The following is a 27,033-nucleotide window of genomic DNA, read 5'->3' on the forward strand; positions in this document are numbered from 1 at the left end:
GGCCCTTAGACGTAGCCTATGCCAGACTATGACTAGGCCCCCAAAAGGCAAGAAACGCGTCAGTGAGGACACTGCGACCTCATCATGAGTTATAAGCTTTTGAATCAATAAAGCTCACTGCTTATAACAGTATGCTGGCAGCCGGTGCTATTCAGCCATACAGAAAGAAACTTCTACAATCAGAAAAAGGGCCAAATGTGTTACTACTTTACAACATGGGCCAGCTGGACATACGCTGCAGTACACGTATATTATGTATTTCTCTTTGACAGGTAGCTGACATACGGAATGTGGCATGAAGGTTGAGTTTTCAAATTGTAGTTGGTCCATGCAGAGTAGGTGTGAGTGGGGTGTTTAAAGGGGTACTCCGGTGAAATTTGTTTTCTTTCAAATCAACTGGTTTTAGAAAATGATATAGATTTGTAAATTACTTCGATTCTCCAGTCTTCCAGGACTTATCAGCCGCTGTATGTCCTGCAGGAATCTGACACAGTGCTCTTTGCTGCCACCTCTGTCCATGTCAGGAACTGTCCAGAGCAGGACAGGTTTTCTATGGGGATTTGCTGCTGCCCTGGACAGTTCCTGACATGGACAGAGGTGGCAGCAAAGAGGACTTTGTCAGTGAGGTGGGGTCCTAGCTGTTGGGGGTGTAAAGTGGGGGAGGGCTCCTACATATATACTGGGGATTTAAACTAGGGAGGGCTCCTACCTAACTACTAGGGATGTACAGTGGGTTGGGGTCCTACGGAGAAACTCTGTAGCCCCCTTCTATCTGGTAGTTAGCTGCCATGCTATATGTTTTACTGTTGTTAGGCTCCTATGCTGTTCCCCTGCAGTATGGTCCCTATACAGTATACCTCCCCACCCCCTCCTTTAAAGTCGTTTCTCCATACTGTATAGGTAGGTAGTCCCCGTAATTCATACCTGTCTCCCACTCTCCTCTGTAGTTGGCCTACATAGCTAGGTATTATTTTCGGGGTAGGTCTTATTTTTGGGGAAAAAGGAATAAAAAATAGCTGATCCTTTTTTCCCACACAGATTCCTTTTAGTAGAAAAAATGTCTTCCTGTCAAAGATAATATTTTATTTCCAACTAGGGTTTAAAAGGTTTTTGAAGGCACAATAAAATTTACATTATTTTCCCAAAAATATTCTTCATCTCCCAAAAACAAGTTTTCTTTAGAACATGGATTGAAATAATTTACAAGGCTATCGTCTAAACCAAGAGTGTCCAAATATTTCCGTACTGAAGATTCCACGTCACATGGCCGGTATTAACCAATGAAACTTGAATGTCATGATCCTCCACTTCTTGGGGGGCTACTTCGGAACTCGTGCCAAATTTTCACCAGAGGTTCTCTTTTTTTCCAGATAAGCTCATGGCCATACAAAGCGTACCAGCTATAGGGGAAACAATACGAAAGCAATTATGCAATTAGCCCAGACAGAAGTTAGAAAAGTTAAAGTAAATTTACCAGTTGGAGTGGTGAATTTGTTTTTACTATCCAGTTGGCGCCAGAGCCGAGATCCCGGTGGTGTGGTCCACTTTTCAAAACACTCCCGATTCCAACGATCGCAGACAGTTTTTTAATGTGTATCGGCCTTTATGCACTGGAGGCGGGCCCGGCGCCCCAAGTGTAATGATATCCCCTTCCCTGGGTAACGCACCTCAAGGCCTAGCCGTGTCACCAAGGGGAGGGGATATCATTACACTGGGGGCACTGGGCCTGCCTCCACTGCATAGAGTGGCCTGTTGCAAATGAAGAAACCGGCGCTGATCACAGGACTGCACCACTGGGATCACTGTGCAAGAGCCGACCGTGTACTGAAGAAAAAAAATCACTACTCCAACTGGTACATTTGCTTTGGAAAAAAAAAAAAAAATAAATTATATATAAATACAGGAGCAATACCTTTTTTTATACATTGAATAGCTTGTAAGAGATCAGTGTAAAGCATCTGCATTGGCCTAGCAGAGGCCACAAGCTGCTTAGACAACCAGTTGGCTGACCGTCCCACTGGATCACCTCTGACACTGGTGACAACTGTTAAATTCTACAATAACCTCGTCTTTTTTCAGCCTTATTAACTATGTAAGAATGTGGTGGTCATGGGGGGATGGTTTTATTTTGTCCCTTGTATACTGATGTTATTGATAATATTGGTCTTGGTATACTGGAACTACCAGCAACTAGTCTGCTAGCAGTGTGGTAAATGAAATTTTAACAGATCTCATCCACATGCTGCAACTAAAACCCTCAAAGTAAGGCCTTATTCACACGTCCCATTAAGTTGTCTGTAATTGTGGATCAATTCAGCATATTGATTTGTACTGGGCTATTCACACAGCCCGTGTAAATTTTTATGCGTAATCCATTCTGTAAAAAAAAAAAAAGACATTTCCTAGTGCGGATTGTGATTGTGGTATGGATTACCAGTAGAAGTCTATGGGATCTGTGTTTTTTACGGACATCATGCAGTGATTGGCTGTCAAGTTGCAACTCTCTACAGTACAGTGTGATACAACATGTCCTGTACTGCTGTGTGTGTCTAGTATCTCCTCTCTACAGTACAGTGTGATACTACATGTCCTGTACTGCTGTGTGTGTCTGGTATCTCCTGTCTACAGTATAGTGTGATACTACATGTCCTGTACTGCTGTGTGTGTAGTATCTCCTCCCTACAGTACAGTGTGATACTACATGTCCGTCCTGTACTGCTGTGTCTAGTATCTCCTCTCTACAATATAGTGTGATACTACATGTCCTGTACTGCTGTGTGTGTCTAGTATCTCCTCTACAGTATAGTGTGATACTACATGCCCTGTACTGCTGTGTGTGTCTAGTATCTCCTCTACTGTATAGTGTGGTACTACATGTCCTGTACTGCTGTGTGTCTCTAGTATCTCCTCTACGGTGTAGTGTGATACAACATGTCCTGTACTGCTGTGTTTATCTAGTATCTCCTCCCTACAGTACAGTGTGATATTACATGTCCTGTACTGCTGTGTGTGTCTAGTATATCCTCTCTACAATACAGTGTGATACTACATGTCCTGTACTGCTGTGTGTCTGGTATCTCCTCCCTACAGTACAGTGTGATACTACATGTCCTGTGCAGCTCTTTACCTCTGCCAGGATGAGTTGCTCCTTTGGGCACCAGGTGAGGACGGCTTCATGTTAGTTTTCTGGGACCCTGTGTGACCTGTACAGAACCCTGAAAATGCTTCAGTTTTCTACATAGAAACTAATTTACAGTCTCCAGTAGCTCCCCCACTTGTATAGAAGGACTAAGGCTTTATCCATATTAGTTATCTGCTTATATTTCTTAAAATATTTTTTCCATGTTTCCCTGGAAGGATATCTTATTAGTCGCATGTTTTGAGACTCATGACTGAGACTCCACTGAGCTTTTTGTTACAAGCGACAGGTACACTTTAAGTAGATTTGAACTTACATTCCGAAGAGGGCTCCTCCGAGATGGGCTGCATGGTCGAAAAACTTCCATCCCAATAGTAGACCCGCAGAATCCAAAGCAATGATAACTTTGAGAGCCTGTGTAGGACAATCAGCAAAGAATATATGAGACAAGGAATCAAAGACTTACCTCTTTGTGTGAAAAACTAACTTCACATGATTAAGTTTGGTTAAAGAGAACCTGTCAGGTTCCTTGTGCCCCACGAACTGCCCCCAGTGCTGTGCTAAGTAGCATCCCAATTTTGTGTGGATGTGTTTCATGCAATGCCGCATTAGTGAAAAAAGAACTTTGAACAGTGCCCTTGCGATGTGCTGACTCCCATAACTGGCCATAGAGGACTAGATGCGGCTGTGCCCTCCCTCCGCTCAGTCAGGTTAGGTTGACAAGCTGAGTGCAGCCTGCTGTTCAAAAAGTTTCTTTTACTTTATGCAGAATCGCAGGGAACACAGCGACAGAGCATCAGAATCCTGTTAGTCACATATTTCAAGTAGGTACAGTGGTGTAGCTGTTGCAGTGAAAAGATAGAATCCAGGGATTTGATCTAATCCCGGGAAATGATGAAATGGCCGCACTGTTCCATCATTTCCCTAGGGATTTGATCAAATCACTGACTGCTTTCAGGGAAATGATGGAATGAACTCTATCATTTCCCCCTGCGACATAGAATTTGCTTACTGTATCGCCTCTCTGCTCCCCCCAGACTGTCCGCCGCCTCTCTGCTCCCATTTTCCCTCTTTTTCCCTGCTACACGCCTTCTGCTCCCCAGCCTGTCCGCTCTGCTCCCTGTCCACCCCAACGCCGTATACCTGCCGGGAGGTGTGCCGCTCAAATCCCTAGGGAAATGATGGAACAACACGGTCATTTCATAATTTCCTGGGATTTGATCAAATCCCTGGATTCTATCATTTCACTGCAACATAGCTACCATATAGGCAGACAATGCCACTGCTATGGGGCTCAAGGACTAAAGGAACTTGCAGGCCTACTGCTGGCCCTTTAACTGTGAGAATTCGGGATGACCGCTCTCAGAAAAATTTTGCGGCGCTCTGATTGACAGAACAAGAAGCCCACGGCTTCCTGCCCTGCCAGTCTCTCTTGTGGCTGGAGGCGGCACTGCACCTGCAGCCACAAGAGGCCGCTCTCTGTCCCAGTTCCCCGGCGCATGAATTACATCACTCATGCGCTTCAGAGCTGAATGAGAAGAACGCCGGGAGACTGCACCAGGCTGGTTGGGGGGAGGGGACTTTTGGGTTCAGTTAGTAGTTTGCTCTATGGTCCGGTAGGACTGTTAGGAGCACTAGGCACCATTAGGAGCACCTAACCTGCTGATCCCCTCTTCAAAAGTAAAATCTGGCAAATGTAGTACCATTGGTAATCTGTTAAACAGTCTACAAAATAAGTAATGAAAATGGAAAACCTATAATATATAATATATATATATATATATATATATATATATATATATATATATATATATATATATACATACACACACCCCTACATACAGATTAAAAAGAGGCACAGAGCAAAGTATCATTTCCAAATGTCTATGAGTGTACAATCATAAGATTATGCCCCTAGGGGTCCTTTTACACAAACAGATTTATCTGACAGATTGAAGCCAAAGCCAAGAATAGATTTGAAAAGAGGAGAAATCTCAGTCTTTCCTTTATGACCTGTTCTCTGTTCATAGTCTGTTCCTGGCTTTGACTTCAAAAATCTGTTAGATAAATCTGTGTAAAAGGATCCTTAGTTCTGTATTTCGTCATTATACTTTCTGGTTGAGCAGCTGCTTAGTACTACAAATCCCAGGAAGCATTGCTTTCCCTCAGCCGTTCATCAGTCCTCCCACCTTGCAGTAAAATAATGCCATTTTGTCTAGATTTGCGCCAGGTCTAAACAGAGTCTTAGGTAGACATGGGACATTCCAAAAACAAATATTTTCTGCATGTGAACATATCCTATGTCTGGTGTACAGTATGACTACAGTATATACACACACATCATATTAACATATAGTGTATATTTCTTTTGTACATACATTTCCAGCAGTAAATGTAAACATAGGTAGGAAAATGATGGCAAGTTTGGCTTCAGGTATCTTGGTACACACCACAGCGAGGACTGTCATGATTGCTCCAGACTATGAAAGAAATGTAAAAAGTACAAGGATATTTAGTAACCAAACTTTAGAAGCCCCCTAGGTTTATTTATTTTTATTATTTTGCTTAAGCGAATTATAAGCAATATAGGCTCCACATTTTTTCCCCAAATCGACTGGTGTCAGAAAGTTAAACAGATTTGTAATTTACTTCTGTTTAAAGATCTCCAGTCTTCCAGTACTTGTCAGCTGCTGTATGGCCTGCAGGAAGTGGTGTATTGTTTCCAGTCTGACAGTGCTCTCTGATGCCACCTCTGTCCATGTCAGGAACTGTCCAGAGCAGCAGCAAATCCCCATAGAAAACCTCTCCTGCTCTGGACAGTTCCTGACATGGACAGAGGTGGCAGCAGAGAGCACTGTGTCAGACTAGAAAAAATATGCTACTTCCTACAGGACATACAGAAGCTGATAAGTACTGCAAGGCTTGAGATGTTTAAATAGAAGTAAATTACAAATTTGTATAACTTTTTGGCACCAGTTGATTTGAAAGCAAGAAAAAAAAAAATCACCGGAGTTTCCGCTTTTACGGTCAATAATTAAGGACAAAGACCCATTTTTCAAATGTGACCTGTCTCCCTTTAGATGGTAATAGCTTTGACATGCTTTTACTTATCCAAATGATTCCGAGATTGTTGTTTCGTACCCTACTTTACGCTAGTGGTATATTTTGATTGATACATTGTGTTTTTTGTAAAAAAATTTAAAATACTGTGAACAATTTTAAGAAATAGCATTTTCTAAATTCTCTGCTTGTAAGAAAGATATTTATGCCACATAGGTTAGTTGTTAAATCACATTAAGTACATGTCAACTTTACGTTGGCGTGATTTGTTAAACATCCCCTCTTCCAGGGGGGAAGCCCCTTCCAGTGGAGCTCCCCTCTCCTTACTCCATTTCTCCTCCCACACCACATTACATACTCATAGCCCCAGTACAGAACAGGGTTGTATAATACCCTGAAACAGACAGTCTCTTCCACTCTTTAGCAGCAACCCTCATTCACCTGCACAGCTAGGTAACAGACCTGGGAGATCATGGTAATGTGACCAAGATGATGAACGCTCCCCCGTTTCCCTCCAAAGGAGTCTTAAGGTCCCCAGATCAGTGATGGCGTGCTCTGCCAGAGATAGGCTCAATGGGCCATCACTGAGCAGGGGACCCAGAGATGCCACAGGAGGGCATTGGGGGAGGGCAGAAAGGTAAGAATGACTTTAGTGTTTTTTTACTATAACAGCAGCAGTATCATTTATGTTTTACAACACTATGGCACTACATCCTTGCAGTGGAATAAAAATCAGCAGAAATGGAGTGCCATAGATTTGAATGGAAATCAGTATTACAGCGGATTTCACTCCGAATAACTTGTTAGATTCACAAAGTTATTAGCACATAATGTGGCTGCGGGGTTAGTGGTCAAAAAGCATATTTTGACTGTCTCATCCACCTTCATGTGCACTTCCCTATTTTTTATGGCTGGATTATTGTATATATCAAGCAGTTTTTTTTCTTCATGTTTTAACTCTTTCCTTCCTCTTGTGGTCAGGGTCCTCATATCTTTCTTTGTTAGTTTGTTACTATTTAACATTTTATTCTTTCTTTATATTGTCAGGTAAAATATTGGCGATGTATAAAGGATTATATCATTATTATGAAGGTATGTTCACACAGAGGGATAAGCAAGGAATTTCAAGCTAAATCCATTATTGTATATATATCCGCTTGAAATTACGCCCGTAAAATATGTACAGAGCAATGTGCATTGTGTTCAATGGGATTTCCACGAGGAATGTTCCGCCATTGATCCGCATTCAGCCCAAAGAATTGACATGCCAATCGGCTAAAGAAATCCCTACAAGTCAATGGTTCTTTGAATTTCTACTTTCCGCTCGAATTCTGTGCCTATTCCACCAGAGCTGAAGAAGAGGAAATTTCAAGCAGGAAACTTTCCTCTTCAATTCCTCAGTGTGAACATACCCGAATACTAAGGCAGTGAAGCAGCAGATACTTTTGCCTTTAAAAAAATAATAATAATGACAATCCTAACAGAAAAATAATATATGTTAGTTGTGGTAACTTGCATATTTACATTAGAAATCCAATTTAACAATTTCCTACATCTCTTTGAAAACATTGCTGCTTCACCATCATTAAACTGTGCAGTCAAATATAAGAATACCTACAGCACCAAGGGACGGGCCAAAACGTCCTGTGGCTGCTTTGCACACATAGCTTGCAAATGTAGACACAACTCCTGCAAAGCACAAGAAAAAAAACTAATGAATTTTTTCTGCTCAATAATGTAAATTGCATTTACATTACAAATGGTTTAACCCCTCCCCTGTCACACATTCTGGGACTTAAAGGGTATCTATCATTTAACCAAACTTCTGACATGTCATAGCGACATGTCAGAGGTTTGTATTGGTCGGGGTCCAGGTTCTGAGACCCCCGACGATCGTAACAATGAAGGGCAAGATGGTACGGCAGCCTCTTCATCTCCGTCTCACTGCTGAAGTAGTGGTGGATGGAATTATAATGGAGCCCTATGGATGTTATGGTAATCGCTGTACCAGAAGTGCCATTATAATTCCAACCACCGATACTTTATTACCAAGAAGAAGATGAAGAGGCTGCTGAGCGCCTCTGCCCCTTCATTCTAGTGATCGGCAGGGGTCTTAGCACCCAGACCCCGACAGATACAAACCTCTGACAAGCTGCAAGTTTGTTTAAATGATAGGCACCCCTAGACAATCCTGGACATACCGTTACGTCCATACTTTCTATGCAGCTATGTAGCTGAGCTCGCTTTACAGCGGGTGGGGATCGGCAGCTATCAGGCTGCAGCGATCGCAGCGTTTAAATGTAAGTCACATGAGCAGCTCCTGTCACTTACCAATCGGGACCCCCACAGTGTGACTGGGGGGGGGGTGCCGATCGATTCCCTGGACCACCTGAGGAGTTATCCTTACCTCCGTGCAGTCCGATTGGCTTTCTCATACAGTCTGCCAAAGGCAGGCTCTATGTGCAGAACGCCGATAACAGATTATTTGGCCAATGTATGTAATCTTATGATGCCCTGTAATAGTCCCCCAGGGGGACTTAAATGTAAAAAGTAAAAAAAAAAAATGTAAATAATAGGAAAAGCCCCTCCCCCAATAAAAGTTTAAAATCCCCCGCAACCCATTATACAAGTAAAAAAATAAACAAATAAACGTTATACCGTAGCATGTATAATCGTCAGATTTATTAAGATATAGGAATAGGTGGTATAGCTGATAGCTAGATGAGAATAGATATAAGCAGACAGGATTAAGTTCCTTTAAAGGAAATCTGTCAGCACCTGGGCTGGTCCCGAGGTGCGGACAGTGTAGTGCAGATGTTTGTCTCACATTGTCTGGCCTCTCATTCTTTTTGTCCTCGGTGCTATAGTTTGTCCCGTTACCTTAGTATCAAGTTCGTGCTGCACATTGGCACGCCTCACCACTACTGCCTCCTCCCTGTTTGGCGTGGCTGGTCATTGCGGCCCGCCCTCCTGCTTCTCAGGCTCGCGCCTGCTCCCTGGTGTGTGCGGCCTGCGCGCTCCCAATGGCGTTAAGGCGCATGCGCCAAATTGCAGCCACACTGAGCTTACCAACTGAGGACATCGGCTTCAGGGCCTCAGTGCGCCTGCGCCAGATTCCCCCCGCACGTTAAGTTCGCGCATTTGCCATGAAGATTTTGTCACCGGGAAGCAGGAGGACGGGCCGCAATGACCAGCAACGCCAAACGAGGAGGCAGTAGTGGTGAGGCGTGCCGAAGTTCTGCACGAACGCCTAACTGCTACATCTCTATGACACTTGATACCAAGGTAACGGGACGAATTGGGGACAAACTATAGCACTACGGAAAAAAAAGAATGAGAGGCCAGACAATGTGGGACACACATGTGCACTACACTGTCAGCACCTCGGGACCAGCCCAGGTGCTGACAGATTCCCTTTAAAAGGAAACTATCAGCAGGTTAGACAAATCTAAATGGCGCCCGGGATGTGAGGAAAAAAGTATGTATCTAACCTTGCTCCTTTATGCCAGTCCCGCGCTGTTGGGGTACACTCAGCTCTGGAGCACCACAGCGTCATCTGGCCCACCCCTCTCCATTGATTATCATTGGAAGGGCGGGCTGGATAACATTGTAGTGCCTATTCTGGTCCTCCAGAGAGGATTTTACCCCAACTAACAAAGATGATATCGCCACACTAAGGGGGGAGCGTAGTATCCGAGCTGGTGCTTGGGAAAATACAGGCGCTGAAAGCAGGAAGTGGGCGGCGTTTAAAAAAAAAACAAAAACACTGTACCACCAGCACCCCCACACTGGCGCTGCTCAATTACGGTAAAAAAAAACAGCAATGTACCTGATGGTATATTTACTTTACGTTATCCTTGGGCAGGTGCACAGGTATGCTGGGTTTATGTAGAGACACACACCCTTCTATAGAGCCTGATGCATCTGAACTGCTTGTGTTCTTTACTGAAATTTCAGCTACAGTTTACACCCGCTCTCTCTGTGTAGAGCCGCGACCCCTACAGACCTCAAAAAGTTTCAAAACCATTGCTGTCTGCATCTATCATGCATGTAACGCACACCCAGCCTAGTACACAAAGCAGGTTATAATTTAGTAATTGTCTGTATATATACTATAGGCTTACCTGCTGACATGTAAAGTGCCAAAAACTGCTCATGGCCCAGAATAGAGACAATACTGGATGAGAATGTCCATAATACATACATATTTGCAGCCATGTGGAAAAGAGAAAAGTGGCTAAATGTGGAAAGAATCATAGGAAGGCAGAGATTCTCTGTAAGAAAAAAAAAAACGTCATGTGATCAAACATGAAACGCATGATACCGAATCTTGGAAAACTATAGCTTCCTATGAACAAAACAAAAGGTAAATATAAAAACATCCTTTGTAATGCAAACAACGGCCATTGTTCACACAGTGTATTAAACAAACGGCCGTTATTTACGCCCACGAAAATAATTTATGTCAATTATTCCCAGCCAAGAGAGAGGATGACCATTGTCATCGGGACACGAGGGAATGCTACCCTTCACCCAAGGCACAGACAAGCCACGTGGTGGCAGATACAACCCTCTCACAGTGGAAGGCTAGGTAATCTAGGTAATCCCATGATGCCCCTGCCCACCCATCAGGAGCAGGGCAATTATTTGGGAAAAGGCGCAGATTTATGCACAAGCTGTGTGGTTAAAATCCCCTGTTTATCTCTACTTGGTCACTATGCGGATCACTGATAGTGGAGGTTTAGCGGTCTATGTAAATCTAATATTAAATCTAACATTTAAAAACCACATCCCTTCCAGGAAGTGGTGTATTCTTGTCAGCCAAACACAGTGCTCTCTGCTGCCACCTCTGTCCATGTAAGGAACTGCCCGGAGCAGCATACATTTTCTATGGGGATTTGCCACAGCTTAAGGGTAGAAACCCACTTGCCGGATCTGCAGCGGGGCTGCGGGGGGGGGGGGGGGGGGGGCATCGGGGCTGCGGGCGGCTGGCTGGAGCATATACTTCACCTGGTCCCGGGATCAGGTAAAGTACCAGCTCCAGAGGCCGGGGGGTTAACGGGGCGGGACAGAATCCGTAGCGAGACTCGCTGCAAATACGCAGCGAGGGGACTCGCTGCGGATCCGGCAACTGGGTTTCTACCCGGGGGCTATGTTCACACTACGTATATGTCCGGCCGCATATTTTCCGCGGCCGGACATATACGTATGAAACTCCGGCCGGGACTTTACGCAAGTTGCGGCCGGATACGTACGGAACGCAAACTTACGCCCGTAGTGTACTTACGCTTCCTGAGCGCTCTTCGTAGCGATCTGACAGCGGTCTTTTACTTGGAAATCTTCGCCTAGCCCCGGACACCCCACAGAACCTTTTGGATCGGCACAAAAAGCTTGAAAAATGAAGAAATCAACACTACGTACGGGACCGCATGTTACGCTACGGGCGTAAGTTACGGCATTTCCGTCCCGAAATAATGGTCTGGTTCATTTTTTACGGCTGTGCGGCCGTAGATCGTATACTTTACATTGTACGCAAACTACGTAAGTTTCCGGCCGCTTATTCACGGAACGCGCTACGGCCGGAAACTTACGTAGTGTGAACCCAGCCTTAAACAGTTTTCGACACAAAAATAGTTGGCAGCAGTGAGCACCATGTCTGACTGGAAGAAAAAAAAAAAAAAAATATATATATCCATTGATTTTAAAGGGGTTATCCAGCACTACAAAAACATGGCCACTTTCTTCCAGAGACAGCCCCACTCCAGCTAGGGTGGGATTTTGCTGCTCAGTTTCATTGAAGTGGATGGAGCTTAATTGCAAACTGCACCTGAACTAGAGACAAGAGTCGTGTTGTCTCTGAGTGGCCCCCGAAGCAAGCCGGAGCAGGTGATGTATGCTCTGGCTGGCGGAGGGTTAAAGGGAACCAATCACTTAAAAAACAGCTATAACGCTATGGGAATGTGCTGTAGCAGCACCCAGCACACTTCCCAAACATGATTCTACACCCCCCCCCCCCCCGTCCCTGGAGTGTACAGCCCCAAAACTTACTTTATAAAGATGGCGCCCTGTATGTAAATTGCCCCCAAGTCACGGTGGTCGGTGAGCTGCGGCAAGTAGTCACGGTCCCTGGGCGTTCCGGAGCGGTAATCATGCCCCTCTGGGCGTGATTAGCCTGCATAATTCTGACAACGTGCTGTCCCTAACGTCAGCATGCCATACGTTCTTTCTGTGCCGCTCATGCACAGTACAGCGGGTCTGATCCGCGCCGTACTGGGCAGGTGCAAAATAGCCTCGAACTCATTGCCGGACCTCCAGCAATGAGTTTGAGGCTTTCTGCACCTGCGCAGTACGGCGCGGACCAGACCCGCTGTACTTCGCATGAGCGGCACAGAAAGAAAGTAAGCGTGCTGACGTTAGGGACAGCACGCCTCTCTGTGACGTCGCCACAATTATGCAGGGTAATCACGCCCGGGGGGGTGGGGGGGGGGGGTGATTACCACTCCAGAACGCCCAGGGACCGTGACTACTTGCAGCAGCTCACCGCCCACCGTTACTACTTTGCGGCAATTTACATACAGGGCGCCAACTTTATAAAGTAAGTTTTCAGGCTGGGGTGTAGAAGCAGGTTTGGAAAGTGTGCTGGGTGCTGCTACAGCACATTCCCATAGCGTTATAGCTGTTTTTTAAGTGATTGGTTCCCTTTAACTGACATACTCGCAGCAGGATGTTAATCCCACTGCGAGTATATATTCTCTTAGGGATGAACTGACACTGGATCCACAGCAGATTTTCCTGCAAATTCGCAGCGTGAAATCCGCAACAGATCTGGTGTGTGTGAAGGCATCCTTAAAAAGGAAAGCAGACAAGCCAACACCTCATTGGATCACTGCAAAGTAAAGATGAAAAAGATGTGGAATGTTATGGGATTAGGGGCGGAGATGACTTACGAGATGCAGGGTTGGAAGTAAAGTATCGGGTCATTATACGCTGGAGGCTGGGTACTCTCCAGAGACAGAATACAAGGACATTAGCTGCAATGATGCCTGCAGAAAGATTGAGAAGGAGAAGTAATTCAGACTATATCTTCAGTTAAACTAAAGTTATATACTGAGGTCTACAAATCCTTACCTGACACAGTCTTCTGTCCATCACTCAGACTATTCCACCACTCATTCACCTAGAAAGAAAGATGATTATAAGGATGCACAGATTGTGTTAATATTGACAAAAAGATACGTCCATCCAAAAACAAAAACAAAAACAGGAGAACTGAGAGACAGTGAACAAAGTCAGGGTTTCCTTCTGAAACTTTTGTCTACCCTATTCATGCAAAGCAGGGCAATAAGACCCATAAGGCAATCTGCCTTAAGGGTACAAACCCACACACAGTATACACAGCAGATACGCAACAAATACGCAGCAAATACGCAGCAGATTTGTTGGTACAGATTTGATGATGTGTTCAGTTATTTAGATATAATCTGCTGCGTTTTTGCTGCGTATTTGCTGCGTATCGCAGCAGTAAATACGCTGCTTATACGGTGTGTGGGTTTATACCCTAAGGGTATATTCACACGGGCGGGCTCGCAGCGAGATTCTCGCTGCGAGCCCGGCAGGTCCTGTCAGTTCCCATAAACTACATACTTGCTGCGGTCTAAATGACCGCAGCGAGTATGTAATTATACCGCGCTTAACCCCTTCTACTCCCGACGGCTCCCCCGCTGTAAGCAGCATACATTACCTGTCCTTGCTGCACGGGTCCGGCGTCCTGCTCTCCCGCCCGGCCAATCAGTGGCTGCGGCTGGGCAACACACTAATTGGCCGGACGGGAGAGCAGGACGCCGGACCCGTGCAGCAAGGACAGGTAATGTATGCTGCTTACAGCGGGGGAGCCGGCGGGAGTAGAAGGGGTTAAGCGCGGTATAATTACATACTCGCTGCGGTCGTTTAGACCGCAGCAAGTATGTAGTTTATGGGAACTGACAGGACCTGCCGGGCTCGCAGCGAGAATCTCGCTGCGAGCCCGCCTGTGTGAATATACCCTAAAGGAGATTTTTCTACACATGGGGGGAGATTTATCAAACATGGTGTAAAGTGAAACTGGCTCAGTTGCCCCTAGCAACCAATCAGGAGTCTGTGAGGAATGAAAGGTGGAATCTGATTGGTTGCTAGGGGCAACTGAGCCAGTTTCACTTTACACCATGTCTGATAAATCTCCCCCATAGTGTATTGTGAGGAATATAAAAGAAGGATTCAATAACAACCTGTTCTCACCTACCACGCTCACCCGGAAATCCTTCTATGAGGTCTTCAGGCCCATTGATGAACGCTGTGGACTCTATTTCCAAGACCCGTATCAACAATGACAATTGGCTCAGCCCATCACTGACTGACTGAAACAATGGCATAGCCTAAGGCTGTATTCCCACGTTCCTCCACGCGCCGCCGATTCATTACAGCATGGCGCATATCAGTACAGTTCCCCCGCTCTCAGCATCTTATCACAGATACTGTCTGGGCGGAGAAGACTCCGTTACAGACATTTCTCGTGGGAATACAGCCTTAGGGTACTATTACACAGAACGATAAACGGCTGAATCAGCCCAACGCGGCCTATTATCCGTGTAAGAAATACAACAATCAGCCGATGATCGTTGATATAGGTTTGAACTTATGACTGTCGTGCACCGACCGCGCATCGCTATGTGTAATAGCGGTGCGCGGCCGGCAAATGACGATTTACATTACCTATCCAGGCTGCAGGGCTCCTCTTGTGGTCTTCTCCCTGGGTCCTGCGCGCTTCAGTTTCAAAGCACCTGTCTGAGCAGACAGGCCGCTCAGCCAATCACTGTCCGGGACCTCCACGGCCAGTGATTGGCTGAGTGGCCTGTCAGCAGAGACAGGCCGCTCTAAAGCTGGAGCGCGCTGACCCGGGGAGAAGCACAGAACAAGAGAAGCCCTGCAGCCTGGATAGGTCATGTATAAAGTTAAGCGAGGGCTGCAAGGACATCGGTAATGATGTCCCTGCAGCCCTTGTTAAATGATAATTGGGCCGTGTAATAGGCCCAGTAAACGAGGCCTTCATCGGCCCATGTAATACTACTGTTAGTTCAGCTTATCCTGACATTAGACAGTAGTGATTGGAGACGAGAGGCTCCTGGTCAGACTTTCTTCACACCCAGGAAACAAGGGACTTCTAAATGCTTGCTCCTTAATATCAGCCCTTAAGTCACACATTCCCTTCCATCTGAGCAGCAGCAGTACAGTCCTTAGTTTAACTCCTTCCTTGTTGTGCTGTTTCTTTATGCTCCCATTACCACCTTACAGAACCAGTGCATTAGTAATCCTTTCTCCCTCCACATCATGTAACAAAAACATGCAGGTTTTTAAACATCCTTTGAAACTCAGTAAAACATTATTTAAAGGGGTGCTCCGGAGACTAAAAAAAATAGATTTTAATACATTGCTGCCACCAATGGTTGTTTCGGAAACTGCATGGCTCTAAGCCACGCAGTTCCAGATGTCCTGCTCTGTTATAACGCTGCTGGGTACTGTAATTTTTTCTTTTTTTTTAACACTTTATTTTATTGAGTTTTCAAATTTTTCTAAAACCAACAAAAACAGTGTACACCCAGAAGGGTGCAAAGGCACATATCCATAAAATCATTAAAAATGGAACATCGAGCAACAGCAGTGTAACAAAACCAGAGCACTCCATATCTCCCTGGTGGGTCGTTATTACATGTATATGGAAAAGCACGGGAGTGAGCTAACGTTCTGTCCTGGATCAAAGAAAAAGAAAGAGGAAGAAGGGGAAAAAAGAAAAAAAAAAAAAGAGGGGGGGGGGGGAAGAGCAGGAGAAGGAGTAGGGAAGGTTAGGCCAATCCTCACTGAGCCAGGAGGGACTTATATTCAGTCGTATCGGTGAACTAATCCCAGTAAAACCATGTCCGGAAAAACCTAGAATCACGACCATGTAGCTTTGCAGTGAGGTCTTCCATGTGTTTGATGTCCTCTACTTTGCGGATCCACATAGAGACACTAGGGAGATCAGAGCGACGCCAAAGAGCAGAAATACATGCACGCGCAGCGTTAATCAGATGTCGGAGAACAGAGTGGCAGTAAGTTTTGAGAGATCAGACACGTGCAGGAGAAAGAAATGATGGAGAAAAGGGGAGCTGATGGTCAGTAAAAGGTAGAAGAGATGCGCCACACTTCCTTCCAAAAAGGAACCAATTTAGGGCAGCTCCAAAACGTGTGTTATAGGGAGCCCTCTCCATCACAGTTTCTCCAGCAGAGTGGTGAGACATCAGGAAAAATCCGGTGAAGACGGGTAGGGACCTGGTACCATCAAGAAAGGAGTTTATATCCCGCCTCTTGAAGGCGCAAGGAGATAGAAGAGGAATGCGTACAGGTAAAAACTCGTTCTACCTGAGCTGCAGAGAACGTAATATTTAAATCTCCTTCCCAGGCAGTGAGAAATGGAGGTGGTGGCTGTTCCGGCGGAGAGCTCAATATGTTATAGAGAAGGGAGAGAGAATGACGGAGGGGGCCCTCCCAGCACTACAAACAAGCTACAATGTTGCAGATAAAGCCTGTCAGGGACTTTTTTACATCAGCCATCTCAGAAGGAAGGAAGAGGAGAGGGAGAGAAAAGCTCACACACAGATTTTAATGTCTTCGGCAGAAAGCAGCCGCTCAGAACTGGGGGAATGAGACTAAATAGATAACAACAAGTATGAAATGAACTATTAGTCTCACCATGGGCAGCAACTAGAGATGAGCGAACCTCGAGCATGCTCGAGTCGATTTGAACCCGAACAATCAGCATTTGATTAGCGGTGGCTGCTGAAGTTGGGTAAAGCCCTAAGGCTATATGGAAAACATGGATATAGTCATTGGCTGTATCCATGTTTTCCAGACAACCTTAGAGCTTTATCCAAGTTCAGCAGCCCCAGCTAATCAAATGCCGATTGTTCGGGTTCGAATCGACTCGAACCCGGTTCGCTCATCTCTAGCAGCAACATAGTTGAAGTTGTGTTTGAGTGTAATACCTTTTAAACATCCAGTTTTTGTGCACAAGCAAAATGTATGCTGCTGTTTGGTCTAACACCAGACCCCTTTGTTTACAGCATCTGCATATGAATGGGATTAGTTTAGGCGTGTCATAGAAAACTGTACGTATGACCCCACTGTGTAGATCAGCTTTAAAGTTTTCAATAAACCTAGTACTGTACCTGCTTCCTGAAGTCCCCATGTTTTGCTGGATGGAGCTTTTCTAGCCAGTCTACTTGCATGTCATCTAAATAATTCTTCATTCGACTTTTTAAGGACTCATACTGCCAAATTGCAGCAGCACCGAAAGAACAACCTGAAAACTAACCACAGTTTTTAGCACTTTGTTAAGACACCATATAATTACATAATTTTTTAGCCAATTAAAGAAAAAACAAACAAGTTTTATCTACATCTATAGGCTATGTTCATACACAGTATTTTTTTGCTCAGTATTTTGGTCAGTATTTTTCAACCAAAACCAGGAGTGGACTAAAAACACAGAAATGCTATGCTCACACACTGTTTGAATTTATTGGATATCCGTCATTTAATGGTAAATAACGTCTGTTATTCTAAAACAATGACCGTTATTTGCCGTTAAATGACGGCCATCCACTAAATTTCAGCAGCGTGAGAACATAGCCTTTCTGTGTTTGTAATCCACTCCTGGTTTTGGTTGCAAAATACTGATCAAAAATACTGTGTGGGAACATAGCCATAATGTGCATATAAATTAGTCAAGAATGGATTTAAAAAGAGAAGACTAAGGGTACTATTACACCAACAGATCTGACGAAAGATTATCTGCCAAATATTTGAAGCCAAACCCAGGAGTGGATTTGAAAAGAGGAGAAATCCAGTCTTTCCTTTATGACCTGTTCTCTGTATATAGTCTGTTCCTGGGTTTGGCTTCAAATCTTTGGCAGATAATCTTTCGTCAGATCTGTTGGTGTAATAGTACCCTAAAGGCCCTATTCCACCAACAGATCTGACAACAGATTTGAAGCCAAACCCAGGAACAGACTATAAACAGAGAACAGGTCAAAAAGGAAAGACTGGATTTCTCCTCTTTTCAAATCCACTCCTGGGTTTGGCTTCAAATCTTTGGCAGATAATCTGTCGTCAGATCTGTTGGTGGAATAGGGCCTTTATGGTGCCAAAGCCAGGAACAGACCATAAACAGGGAATGCGTCATATAGGAAAGACTGAGATTTCTCCTTTTTTTCAAATCCATTCCTGGTTTTGGCTTCCAAAATCTGTCAGATAAATCTGCCTGTGTAAACGCACCCTAATGCTACGTTTACACGGAACGATTATCGGGCAAATTTTTGCAATAACGATCAAATTCGAACGATTATCGTACGTGTAAACGCGGCGAACGATTGATAAATCGTTTATTTTGATCTTTTAACATGTTCATAAATTGTCGTTTGCAAAAAAAATTCGCCGATCGTTCCGTGTAAACAGTCGTCGCCCAGCCCCCCGCTCGCAGCCCGGCCCCCGATCATCCGCAGCCCCCTGCGCTTGCTCGATCGCCACCCCTGCGCTTGCTCGATCGCCACCCCCGCCGCCGCTCTGATCGCCACCCCCGCCGCTCCGATCGCCACCCCCTGCCGCCGCTGCGATCGCCCCCGCCGCGAGCATACGTTACCTGCTCCGCTTAGCAGGTCTTCCACATTCCACATCCCCGGCTCCCCTCTTCAGTGCACTGATTGGCTAAAGAGGGGAGCCGGGAATTTCAAACGGCTCCTCTTCAGCCAATCAGTGCTTCTCTTCAGCACTGATTGGCTGAAGAGGAGCCGTTTAAAATTCCCTGCTCCCCTCTTTAGCCAATCAGTGCTTTGGAATCAGAGCGACGGGGGGGGATTGGGGGGGTTGGGGGTGATCGGCGCGGCAGTGGTGGGTGGCGATCTGAGCCGTGGCAGCGGGGGGGGGGGGGGGGGTTGGGGGGGGTGGCGATCGGATCGGCAGCAGCAGGGGGGTGGTGTTAGGAGCGACGCAGGGGGCTGCGGTTGACCGTGGGACCGGGCTGCGGACAAGCGGTGGGGCGGGCTGCAGGCGCGCGATTGCAAAAGATTTTTCCGTACGATATATCGTATCGTCTAAACGCTGATCGTTATAAAAAAAAAATTTAATCGGTACTTTGAAATCGATAATCGTACGATCAGGCCAATAATCGCCTCGTGTAAACTTAGCATAAGAGTCTATTTACGCAGAAAGATTATCTGCCAAAGATCTGAAGCCAAAACCAGGAATGAATTTGAAAAGAGGAGAAATCTCAGGCTTTCCTTTATGACCTGATCTCTGTTTATAGTCTGTTTCTGGCTTTGGCTTCAAATCTTTGGCAGATAATCTGTCAGACTGCTGAGGAACGAGAAGGAGATTCATTCACTGACTCTGACGCCTAACAGGGTTTATACCAGCCTCCCTCTTGATGACATCATTGTCACAAAATGGCTGCCGCAGAGCAGCCTGGTGACAACAGTCAACAGATATGAATGAGTTTACTTCACTTCCCTGTTGAGGGGGGAAAAGATAGGGAAGGGGGGCAGATAGGTGATAACGTGTTTCAGTTACTGGGAAAAAGCTTTTTACGGGGGTTGTCCTTTAAAATATGTAGCAAAGACAACAGGAGCCGCAGTTCACAGTGTGAACTAGCATTGTATTGCTAATGAACACAATAGGAATGACATTTGTTGTTTGTTTTATTTAGGACCTATTCAATTAGCAAATGGCAGATACAATTCACACATCTCTTAATCTAATTTCATGTGCACTTACCCCAACAGTAAATAGAAAGGGTTTATACAGCTTTTTCAATACGCTGCTACGGGAGACATAAGCGGGTTCTGCAATGGAATTTCTTGACCCACTGTTACGCAAAACCTCAGCTTCAACTCTTTCAGGTTTTTTAGAAATTTTTCTGAACCAACTCCTCTGTTCAATAAGAATTCTATTTAAAAAAGAAAGTGGAAAGGTTAGCAGAGCCTCTATACTTGGTTGTATGGGTACTTCTAAGGGTCCTATTCCACGGGCCGAGCCGGGCTCGATCAATGATGTAAACAAGCGCCGATCTGCTAGATCGCTGCTCTTTTACTGGGCCTATTCCAGGGCTCGACAATCGTTTAGCGAGGGCTGCAGGGACATCTTTACCGATGTCCTTGCAGCCCTTGTTTCATACATTACCTGTCCAGGCGCAGGTCTTCTCCTGGAAGGAGAAGACCTGCGCCTGGGCAGGTAATGTATGGTGCTTGTGATATCGTCGGTCGCCCGCCGCGCCCGCTATTCCACGTAGCGTTGTGCGGGTGGCGATCGATGTTTTTAGGTTTGAACCTAAATTATCGATCAGCCGATGACAACGATCAGCTGATCGTTCTCTTTATTCCACGGAGCGATAATCGCCCAAATCGTGCCGATTCGCCCGATTATCGCTCCGTGGAATAGGCCCCTAAGAAACACCTTCCTGCCAATCCCATAAAAGCAAACGGGCCAATGGAGAGAAATCCTGGTCCATTACATGTTGCACCGCATGCTCCTTCTCACGCTGACAGTCTGATCCTGTACTATGCCAGGGAACTGAAACACCACCAGAAATCTCTGAACGCTAAAACCTTATACACTCAAGAGGTTGTTCAGAAAACAAGTAATGTAAAACAGGGGACTTGTCTTTCCAGTCACTCGGCTTAAAGGGGTACTCAGGAGAAAAATTTTATTTTTCAAATCAACTGGTGTCAAAAAGTTGTATAAATTTGTAAATTATTTCTATTTAAAAATTTCAAGTATTCCAGTACTTATCAGCTGCTGTATGTCCTACAGGAAGTGGTGTATTTTCTTTAGTCTGACACAGTGCTCTCTGCTGCCACCTCTGTCCATGGCAGGAACTGTCCAGAGCAGCAGCAAATCCCCATAGAAAACCTCTCCTGCTCTGGACAGTTCCTGACATGGACAGAGGTGGCAGCAGAGAGCAGTGTCTCAGACTGGAAAGACTACACCACTTCCCGCAGGACATACAGCAGCTGATAAATACTGGAAGAATGGAGATTTTTAAAGTGAATGTACCATCAGGCCTGGGCTGAAGCGCTGGATGCGGGCAGACCCACCCCCATGATAAGTACTGGAAGACTGAAGGTTTTTAAAGAGAAGTAATTTACAAATCTATACAACTTTCTGATATCAGTTGATCTAAAAGAAAAAGATTTTCGCTGGATAACCCCTTTAACTATCGACCTCAATCTTTAAAGATAGCAAAGAACAGTGATAGGAAATTGAGACAAGTAGAAACTAACTAAAGCTTTCCCTCAGGTGAAGAAGTCTAGGTATGGCTCCAAGTTTGTAAAAATAAAAAAATAAAAACACAGCAGCCCCTGTAGCTGCAGTCCCTGAGGACACACTGTAGAAAGGCAAATGTTCCTATACGTACCTCCGTCCATGACACAATCTGGTCCTTGTACAGGAACGGACTATCCAGCACACAGAGTTCATTTTGGTCACAAATAACCAGAAGACTCAGATCCTGTTTTGTGTACTCATACCATATGGAACTGAAAGATAAAGCACACAGGTTACTCTTAACAGCCATACACTAGTAGGGGTCCTTATACCTGAGCCGATTATCGGGCAGACAGGAAGCCTCTATAAGGGGGAAAGGGGCAGCGCTCCGAGGGACAGCCCTGCGGCTAGTGGGTGGCTGAGCAAGCTGTCACTGCCGAGGCGAGTTTGTCTTGGAAGTGGAGGCTCTGCAGTCAACATTATAAAATACCAAATGCCAGACATCCCCTTTAAGAAAGATTTAACTCTGTTTAATCCCTGTCCATAATCTAAGTTTGTGTGTAATAGGTTTCTATTACATGAACTGGGCCGTTTGTCTGCAGCACATCCTGACTCACACCCTGAAATTGCAGAAAATCCTCATTGCCTGATCCACTCCTCTGTCTTCCACCTCCTTTCTGAGACAAAAGTCACATGATCTGTAAGATTTCATATGTAACCCCGCCCACCATGAACATCACAAAGTGATCACCTGGCCAAGGGCAGGAGACAGCAGCCTCTCCTGAGTAGTATAGGGGAAAGGAGACCTTGTTGTTTCATGTCTCTCTTTTCCTCCAATCTATCTTTGTAGTTGGATGGATGGATAGTGATAGATACTATGTTTACTGAGCAAAGCAGAAGCAAATCAAGCCAGTGGTGGGCAGGCACTACAAAACGGGCAGGTGACGGGCAGTTGGTTCTGAGGTGCAATGCATGCTAGGAGATGTAGTTTCCAGGCCAAATCCCATTATGTAAAACGAAAGGTGTCTAATAATCGGTGGGGGATCTGTGAGTGCTCCTATATGTTTTTTGTGCATTTTATTTTTTTTCAAGGGATTGCTGGAGTTCTACTTTAACAAGCAGTGTGGCTTAACTGTATAAGAAGTATTAGCATAAAGTAAGCCAACCAATAGATAGTATAAGGTGACACAACTGTGTTTAAAGATGTGCAACTTTTATTGAACAGCACCGGCCACTGTAATAAATGTTAAATGTGATACATTCTTAGACTGTCTGACTAGTAGAAGGCTTTATTTACACATGCAGTTACCCATGATGGCAGATCTGCGATCACAAACAATTTTAGGGCCCATTGATTTATATTGGGCTAGTCATATGACCCGTGCTATGAAACAATAGGCCTAGTGCAGAGCATGATTACGGCACGGACCCTCTAATAGAAGTCTATGGGATTTGAAGTTTATGAATCCATGAAAAACACTGATGTGATGTTCTATCTAGCAAGTTCTATTTATTTTTAACTGTTTAACTTTATTAAAACTAGCACTGTACAATTTTTAATTGATCCATTAAAAAACAGGCACAGATTGCAAAATTGATGCAATCACTGACTATTTTTTTCACGGATCACAGAGCTAGATAGCGGACTTCAACCACAGTGCTTAAAAATCACGGGACGTGTGAATAAGGCCAAAGTACATTTAGAGTGTATTAATAACTCTGCTCAGGGTGTTAATCTGGCTTTTTTGCAAAAAGTTTAGCCAGTAAAAAACCACAAGAGATTTTCCAGGGAAATCTAGACTTCAGTAAAACCACCATTGTCTGCCTTTGCCCACAGCAACTAATCACAGTTCAGGTTTTATTTATCAGAACTCCATAAGATATGAAAGCTTAACTGTGATTACAGGGGAAACCAGACAGTCAGTCTTGGTTCCAGGTTGAAACATACATTTGGGCTATTGACTTTTTGTTATCTCCTTTTACAACCCCACATGATTTAGTGCACATGTGCAGAATTTCTGTCTACAAATCAGGATGAAAAATCTGCATCGTGTGAACATATCCTAACATCATAACTGTCCGGCTAGTCCTTAATCACAGCATAAACTAGGGTCGGGCACTTATGGGCTAAGGGTCCATTTACACAGAAAGATTATTTGACAGATTATCTGCCAAAGCCAGGAATGGATTTGAAAAGAGGAGGAATCGCAGGCTCTCTGTTTATAGTCTGTTTCTGGCTTTGGCTTCAAATCTTTGGCAGATAATCTCTGTGTAGATGAACCCTAAATCAGCATCACTATTAATTGAACATGTAACCTGGATTATGATTATTGAACAATTGTACAACGCCCCTTTCATAAACCACATCCATTTTGGGCATGTTAAAGGGCAGAATTTTAGTTTCAGTTATTTTTTTCTTGGTTAATTGCACTAAAGCTTGGATACACACAATATATATATATATATATATATATATATATATATATATATATACACACACTCGCTGCCAGTGCCCCCTCACACCACAGTGTAGACACCTCTCCTTATACTCAAGTAATAACCACTTAGGACAACTAACATCTGCAATCCTCTCACCCCTGTATTGCCAAACAGATCAGTACAGACAACACACATTCTTTTTGTCCAACACTCTGCTTAAAGGGGTACTCTGGAGGAAAAAAAAAATTTGCAAATTAACTGGTGTCAAAAAGTACGTATTAGCTGCTGTATGTCCTACAGGAAGTGGTGTATTCTTTTCAGTCTGACACAGTACTCTCTGCTGCCACCTCTGTCCATGTCAGTAACTGTCCAGAGCAGTAGCAAATCCCCATAGAAAACCTCTCCTGCTCTGGACATTTCCTGACATGGACAGAGGTGGCAGCAGAGAGCACTGTGTCAGACTGGAAAGAACACACCACTTCCTGCAGGACATACAGCAGCTGATAAACACTGGAAGAATGGAGATTTTTAAAGTGAATGTACCATCAGGCCTGGGCTGAAGCACTGGAGGCGGGCAGACCCACCCCTCTATGACGCAGCTCCATTAGAATCAATGGAGCCGTATCATAGAGGGGCAGGGGTTTCCTCACACTAGGAGTGGGTCGGCCTGCCTCCAGTGCTTCAGCCCAGGCCTGATGGTACATTCACTTTACTTACACATCTGTATAACTTTCTGTCACCAGTTCCCATAAATAAACCAGATATGAAGTAATTGCTGTAAATAGATACACTCCCTGCCCTTCCAATACAGAACAGACATATAGGGATTGCTGTATATAGATATACACTCCCTTCCCATACAAAACACATACAGGAGCTACTGTATATGGATGCAATCCCTGCCCTTCATAAAGGAGCTGCTGTATATAGATACAATCCCTGCCCTTCCCATACAGTACACAGACATGAAGGAGCTGCTGTATATAGATACAATCCCTGCCCTTCCCATACAGTACACAGACATGAAGGAGCTGCTGTATATAGATACAATCCCTGCCCTTCCCATGCAGTACACAGACATGAAGGAGCTGCTGTATATAGATACAATCCCTGTTCTTCCCATACAGTACACAGACATGAAGGAGCTGCTGTATATAGATACAATCCCTGACCTTCCCATACAGTACACAGACATGAAGGAGCTGCTGTATATAGATACAATCCCTGACCTTCCCATACAGTACACAAACATATAGGAGCTGCTGCATATAGATGCACCCCCTTCCCATACAGTACACAGACATATAGGAGCTGCTGTATATAGATACAATCCCTGACCTTCCCATACAGAACACAGACATGAAGGAGCTGCTGTATATAGATACAATCCCTGCCTTTCCCATACAGTACACAGACATATAGGAGCTGCTGTATATAGATACAATCCCTGACCTTCCCATACAGTACACAAACATATAGGAGCTGCTGTATATAGATGCACCCCCTTCCCATACAGTACACAGACATGAAGGAGCTGCTGTATATAGATGCACTCCCTTCCCATACAGTACACAGACATGAAGGAGCTGCTGTATATAGATGCACTCCCTTCCCATACAGTACACAGACATGAAGGAGCTGCTGTATATAGATGCACTCCCTTCCCATACAGTACACAAACTTGAAGGAGCTGCTGTATATAGATGCACTCCCTTCCCATACAGTACACAAACTTGAAGGAGCTGCTGTATATAGATGCACTCCCTTCCCATACAGTACACAAACTTGAAGGAGCTGCTGTATATAGATGCACTCCCTTCCCATACAGTACACAGACATGAAGGAGCTGCTGTATATAGATACAATCCCTGCCCTTCCCATACAGTACACAGACATGAAGGAGCTGCTGTATATAGATACAATCCCTGCCCTTCCCATACAGTACACAGACATGAAGGAGCTGCTGTATATAGATACAATCCCTGCCCTTCCCATACACTGACACTCTCCATCTGATACTCACTGAGCAGATGGGTAGATGCTAGAATGTATCCTCTCCTTTGAGATGTGATGTCACCAGGAGGGGCGGGGCCTCTCCCGGAAGTAGGAAGCAGTGAGCTGCTGCACCATTCACTGTGGTAGATGCTGAATCTAAGTCTGAAGGACCTTCCGTGACGTCATGACCATGTGATCAATCACGTGTGTGGGAGGAGTCAGATCCTGGCTGTGAGGCAGGGGGAGTTAGGTTCTGCTCCTCAGACACATAGGGCTCCATAGTGTAATACATGTGTGGTGCAGCGCCCATCCATCTCCTTCCTGAACCTCTAGTGACCATGCAGTGCTCGCTCCTCTGGGTTCCCTGGGCATGTGGAGGCTCTGACTATGGAAGCAGTAGTCTGGTGACAGAAAGTATTACAGATGAGTGGTGTATTCTTTCCAGTCGGACACAGTGCTCTCTGCTGCCACCTCTGTCCATGTCAGGAACTGCCCAGAGCAGTACAAATCCCCATAGAAAACCTCCCCTGCTCTGGACAGTTCCTGACATGGACACAGGTGGCAGCAGAGAGCCCTGTGTCAGACTGGAGAGAAAACAAACAACGAAGGTGCCAAAAATGACCTAGGAGGGGGTCCAGGGTACATTTAAACAAAATACACACTGGCGCAAAGGGCCCCAGATCACCCCTGGTAAATCAATTAAAACGTAACTTTTAATAAACTAGTATATACTTAAAAAATATAGACACCGTGATAAAGTTAAAAACACTCTCCCACAGTCCACTAATACTTATATGTTTATGTCCACCGGCCGGTGGTACTATGTATTATTACTAAATAGCTGCAGACTACTCGGTCTGAGAACTGTGGGAGTAGCTGATTAAAACCTAACACACCGCCACCAAGACTAGTTTCACCCCTAAACGGGGCGTCCTCAGGTGTAGGGCAAATGGCGGTGACCCCTGGTGCGGTTTAGACTTATATGTGCTCCGTAAGTCCGCACGCAGGCACCGGTATATATCTATTAGTTGTTAGAGGCGCGCAAGTGTGATAGATAAACTTTACAAGTGTTC

The 27,033-nt window shown here is 44.9% G+C and overlaps 1 protein-coding gene across 1 annotated transcript; it reads right to left on the reverse strand.

The window, feature by feature from the left end:
- Positions 1–1,068: 1,068 nt before the first annotated feature.
- On the reverse strand, positions 1,069–26,122 carry PARL (presenilin associated rhomboid like). Its single transcript, XM_069972563.1, has 11 exons — positions 25,989–26,122; positions 21,678–21,798; positions 20,039–20,210; positions 17,437–17,577; positions 13,328–13,376; positions 13,147–13,242; positions 10,324–10,473; positions 7,818–7,888; positions 5,518–5,619; positions 3,456–3,553; positions 1,069–1,400 (listed from the first exon to the last, which is right to left on the reverse strand). Exons 2-11 carry the CDS (start codon positions 21,737–21,739, stop codon positions 1,295–1,297), a joined length of 1,047 nt encoding a protein of 348 aa, XP_069828664.1. The 5' UTR covers positions 21,740–21,798; positions 25,989–26,122; the 3' UTR covers positions 1,069–1,294.
- Positions 26,123–27,033: the final 911 nt, after the last annotated feature.

The sequence above is a fragment of the Dendropsophus ebraccatus genome, chromosome 5 (assembly GCF_027789765.1).
Source record: "Dendropsophus ebraccatus isolate aDenEbr1 chromosome 5, aDenEbr1.pat, whole genome shotgun sequence".
In the NCBI taxonomy this organism is placed as follows: Eukaryota; Metazoa; Chordata; class Amphibia; order Anura; family Hylidae; genus Dendropsophus; species Dendropsophus ebraccatus.

Excerpts from the sequence above, each read along its gene's own strand:
- PARL (XM_069972563.1), bottom strand. The coding sequence starts at position 21,739 with ATGAACTCTGTGTGCTGGATAGTCCGTTCCTGTACAAGGACCAGATTG. Across the intron at positions 13,243-13,327 it reads TGGACAGAAGACTGTGTCAG|GCATCATTGCAGCTAATGTC; the intron begins GTAAGGATTTGT and ends ATCTTTCTGCAG. Across the intron at positions 5,620-7,817 it reads TTGGCCCGTCCCTTGGTGCT|TCTGGAGCAATCATGACAGT; the intron begins GTAGGTATTCTT and ends TTTCTTTCATAG.